The following is a 4,962-nucleotide window of genomic DNA, read 5'->3' as shown; positions in this document are numbered from 1 at the left end:
CTGCCGTCGACTGCAAGTTTCATAGACTAGGCCCATTCTCAGAAATTCTTCCCATTGAGTTTTTCTGCCGATAGTTGGACAGAAGAGCCATCTAGTCCATTCGAACTGATGATGGCATTGGTTTGACTCGTTTGAGTCTCTGAGGTTGTCGACTCTCAACTGTTGATGAGTTGTCCCCCATAGTTAGCTTGGTTTAGGAAAAAACCAGCTCTGATACCATGCAGAGAATGAGAATGAATCAATGGTATATTCAATTGTACACAGAGAATAAAATATAGTCAGGTCCCTTTCTTTACATAGTCAGGTCCCTATTTAACATGTACACAGAGAATAAAATATAGAAAAACAGAAGAGGACGCAACTTGCAGTTGAGATGTGTAGTTTAGCTTCGGTGGGGGGCCTCAATTTATAGCTTCTGGCTTGTGGCAAGATCTCATGGTAGGTGGTGGTGGCTCACCCACCATGGTAGGTGGTCGTCATTCACCAATCGTGGCCATTGTTCACACAGTAGGGATTTCTACAATAAGAACACACAAGATTTAATTACTTTGGCCGGTTTTCAAGATACTTCTTCTGCGGATACTCCTCTAGAAGTTAACACAAAGTATCCTTATGAGGAGGGTGATCTCCTTTCTAATCCTACTGTGTATCGCCAGCTGGTGGGTAGCTTGATTACTCGGCCTAATATTTCTTTTGATGTCTAGCCGGTTAGCCAGTTTATGCAGACTCCACACCATTTACACTTAGCTGTCGTTCGTCGTATCATTCAATATCTTCAAGGGTCCCCTAGCCATGGATTGTTCTTTCTCGCTGGCTCTCCTCTTCGTCTCATTGGTTATAATGATACTGATTGGGCGGTTGTCCTAATACTCGCCGTTCTGTCACGGGTTGGTGCCTCTTCCTTGGAGATTCTTTGATTTCTTGGAAGAGTAAAAAGCATGCTCGTGTTTCGAAATCTTCAACTGAATTCGAATACCGTGCGATGTCTGCTGCTTGTTCTGAGATTAGTTGGCTTCATGGGCTTCTTGCTGAGCTAGGTTTCTCTCAACCTAATCCCACTCCTCTCCATGCTGATAACACTAATGCTATTCAGATTGCTGCTACTCCCGTTTATCATAAGCGCACGAAGCATATTGAGGTGGATTGTCACTCTATTCGGGAAGCACTGGACACTCATGTCTTTTCTCTTCTTCACATTTCCACTAACCTCCAGATTGCTAACATCTTTACGAAAGCCATGACTCATCAGCGCCATCAATTTCTCATGGGCAAATTGATGCTTCTTGATCGACCCGCATCAATTTGAGGGGGGATATCAGTCAGATTATATCAAGCCATAATTAGCCTATAATTAGCCTATCTATTTATGGCATTATTCTTGTATTATAGCTGTAAATATCTTGTGATTAGCTGTATATTTTAGCTTCCTATTTAGATTGACAGGATTGATGTAATTGCTGAAATTCAGTCATGTAACTGCCATGTAAATAGCTCAAACGTTGCTATATAATGAGAAGAACCCTCACAAAGAAGACATTCAATACAATTGATAACGCACACCAAAGAATTTGTTGGAAAAAAAAACCTTTTATTTGTGATGCATTGGAAAAAAGGACACATGAATCATATAGCTTAAATAGACCAATAGAAATTAAACATATGAGATTTTAAAAAAAAAATTATTAAAGAATAGAGACCTGACGTGCTATTAAAAACTAAGCATATAAAACTAGTAAGAAAGCACAAAAAAATTCTAATCCTTCAGTAAACTCAAGGTGTACATATTGCAAATGGCATCATACATATTTAGTCATCCAACAAACCAAGCATGCAGTTTTCAGAATACAATTCAAGATAACATAGACAAGAAGTTGATGGAGCTTTCCCAAGGAGAACCATAGGAGTGGATGCAAATTCTTTTCCAAAGTTCCTTCAAAAAAATTCAATCAAAATTTGATTTGAGTTAAAAGTGCGGTGACCTCCTCCTCTGCACTTTAAGCTTAGGAGAAGTGAAAGGGCATTGAGGGCGTTTAGATATTTGGGGAGCTAATGTATATGAGTCGACAGTAAAAACGTTCTCTAGCAAAAGAACTAGGGATCTAAAGATTTAGGAACTTACAAGAAAAAAAATGAAGCCTATAAACAATTCCCATATATATAAGGCTTCAAATTCTAACTGATACATATGTAGAGGGCATGTGTAAGGCCATGCACAAATGTTTCCCATGAAGGATACTAGTTGTGTGACACACGAATGAATAGAGAGTAAATTAATGAAGTTGAGAGGATACCATTGATTTAAAATGGTAACGTTAGACAAGATACAACGTAGTCCAAAACTAGAACCATGAATAAACAAGTCAAATGGGTTATGAGGAGATCTATATCTATTCTAGTAAAAGATCAGAAGGAATTGCCATATGACCATTGAAGGGTATATGTAGCAACCCAACTATGAAGCAAGGGATTAGGGATTAGGGATTAATTCAAAGTGAAACCAAGTCCCAATTATTAGTTTACATAGGAGTTCGAGTACAACAGTAAAACCTGTAATTTCTAATCTTTATGCCATGCAGAATTCAAGTCAAATTCGACATAGTAGCTTGAGTTTGCTAATCATAATACAAGCATTTCATTTTAGTACATTGCCAGTGCACTAAATTGTGTCTACATTAGTTTGTACCCTGGTTTGATCCTTAAAGTCCAGGCACTACCAACCCACAGTTTAATCCATTTGAAATAAAATGTCTGTCTAAAAACAAAGCTTTGTACCACTGAGACCCTACTATTAACCTGCTTCAGTTGAGTGAGCAAGGGTTGTGCGCAAACAAGTCGACTAGCTCCTAACAGACAAAGCAGCAAGCAGAAACAACCCAATAAAAAAAAACCAAAGAAATTTGAGAACAGTAAACAAAAAATAAAAATATTCATCCATCTTTGGTTTTCTTTCCGCTATTTTCTCGGCAACCAAAAGAGATCACATACTAAACAGAAAGCAAAAGGGAAGTAAGTGAAGCATTTACACGGATTAACAGCAACTGGTTTTCGAAGCCAATCAACATTCTTGGATTTGAAGAACCCTCCAAGGTCCATCTTCTCCACAATTTACAGAGAGAGAGAGAGAGAGAGAGAGTAGAGTAAATAGGGGAGTGGCGTACCTACATTTAAAGGGCGACCGACGCCAATCCCAACACCGCAGCCGACGCCAAAGCCTGTAAATACTTGACCCACCTTCAAAGCAAACGGATTCTCGATTCGAAACCCCTCGCCCCTTCTCTCTACACTAATGCTACTGCTCTCCATCTCCTTCCTAAACTCTCTCTCTCTCTCTCTCTCTCTCTCAAAATCGAATAATGGTTTTGGGAATTGCAGACTCACTAGCGGAGTTCGTAAGAAATGAATCTCTTTCCCCTCTTCTCTCGGTATCTCTCCCCGGAGCCGTGGGGCGCGCAGCAGCGGAGTAATACTCCTCTGCTACGGAAAATTATCATTGCCTTTACACTCGGCCAGGTGGCATTAGGGCAGAGCGCCACACTTGATAGGTAGTACCATTTGGCTCTAAATGACCAAAATACGCCTGCATGTTTGTGAAATGACAAGAATAGCCTCGCGCTCGTTGGAGAAAAGTTGTACCTAACACATACCAAAATGTCAACTGATGCCTCAAACCGGTTGATGGGGTATTGCGTCTACATGGGCCCTTTGGACATTTTGTTTATTTTAATTTTTCTTTAGTTCCCGTTAACAATTTAGAAAGATAATTAAAGACAAGGAAAAATAGAGTTCACATTTTTATATTTAATTATTAAAAAAAAGGTCAAAAAAATACAAAATATATCAAATTTATGAATAAAGTTTTGATTTTACATATCATTTTTAAAAAAAAGTAGTCATATTAAATATTTTTATAATATTTAATAAAGAAAGAAAATATAAGAGAAAATTAGTTTTTTTTTTTTTTTACTTTTCTTTCCTTTTCCCAAGTTAAATTCTTGATCCAAATAGACCGTACAATGACAATAACAATAAAACTAAACCTTAAGTCTCATTAGGTGGAGTTGGTTATGTGAATCATTTTTTGTCAATTTATGTAATCATGGACCATTTCTTTTGATAAATTCTGGACTATTAAATCTTTACTCACTATTTCATTCCAAGTTATTTTAGGTTTACCTTTACCCTTTCTACTGTCTCCCACAATGATTAACTCACTCTTCCTCACTGATACATTATGTGGTTTTCGTTGCAAGTACTCAAATCATTTGAGTCATCATTCTCTTATCTTCTATAGAAGTTACAACTAACTTACCACGAATATGTTCATTCCTTATTTTATCTTTTTCAGTATTATATCACTCATTCATCTAAACATTTTTATCTCGACAACTCTTACTTTTTTGATATTATATTTCTCTATTGCTCAATATTCTTATTTATATTGCATAGCTGGTCTTATAGTCATCATATAAAACTTCGCTTTTAATTTTAAAGGTATTTTACGATCACAAAGCGCACTTGAAGCACTTACCTATTTTACCCAACTTGCTTTAATTCTATGCATTACATCATCTTCAATTTCTCCTTCAACTTGCATAATAGAACCAAGGTATCAAATTTTACAAGTAATATTTATTTCTTCATCATCAAGTTTAACTCCGTCTTCAACATAACTCTAAATTCAAGACCTCTCCAAACATAGGGTGAGGAATTTTGTCATTTCTTAGTTTTTTATGGGATAATTTAAAGCCCTTAAATAAGGACTTCATTTTTTTCTCTAGACTTGAGTGGTATTTTGCTTTTCAATTTATTTTACATAACTAATAAAGAAAGGATTTTGGTTAATAACGAAATTGAAATAACATTTGTTCTGTTAAAAGATTTATTAAAAACTCTTATCCGAGAGATATTGAATTTGGAGTTATATTAGATTTGAATAACTTAATGTATAAAATTGTATTGCAA

At 36.4% G+C, this 4,962-nt stretch overlaps 1 protein-coding gene across 2 annotated transcripts in view; it reads right to left on the bottom strand.

Moving 5' to 3' along the window:
- Positions 1 to 3,508, bottom strand: part of LOC131165098 (uncharacterized) — a 24,827-nt gene extending 21,319 nt beyond the window's left edge. The window contains exon 1 of one of the 2 annotated variants that reach the window (XR_009139430.1): positions 3,159 to 3,431. Coding sequence is in view for 1 of the 2 variants with exons in the window: in XM_058122789.1 (XP_057978772.1) it covers positions 3,159 to 3,303 (145 nt within the window). In the remaining variant the exon portion in view is untranslated. Of the gene's footprint in view, positions 1 to 3,158 lie in introns of both variants that reach the window. The other variant, XM_058122789.1, reaches the window with a different exon arrangement.
- Positions 3,509 to 4,962: the final 1,454 nt, after the last annotated feature.

Source organism: Malania oleifera, chromosome 9, assembly GCF_029873635.1.
Source record: "Malania oleifera isolate guangnan ecotype guangnan chromosome 9, ASM2987363v1, whole genome shotgun sequence".
In the NCBI taxonomy this organism is placed as follows: Eukaryota; Viridiplantae; Streptophyta; class Magnoliopsida; order Santalales; family Ximeniaceae; genus Malania; species Malania oleifera.
The sequence above is the reverse complement of the archived record's forward strand: the minus strand, read 5'-3'. Positions and strand labels throughout refer to the sequence as shown.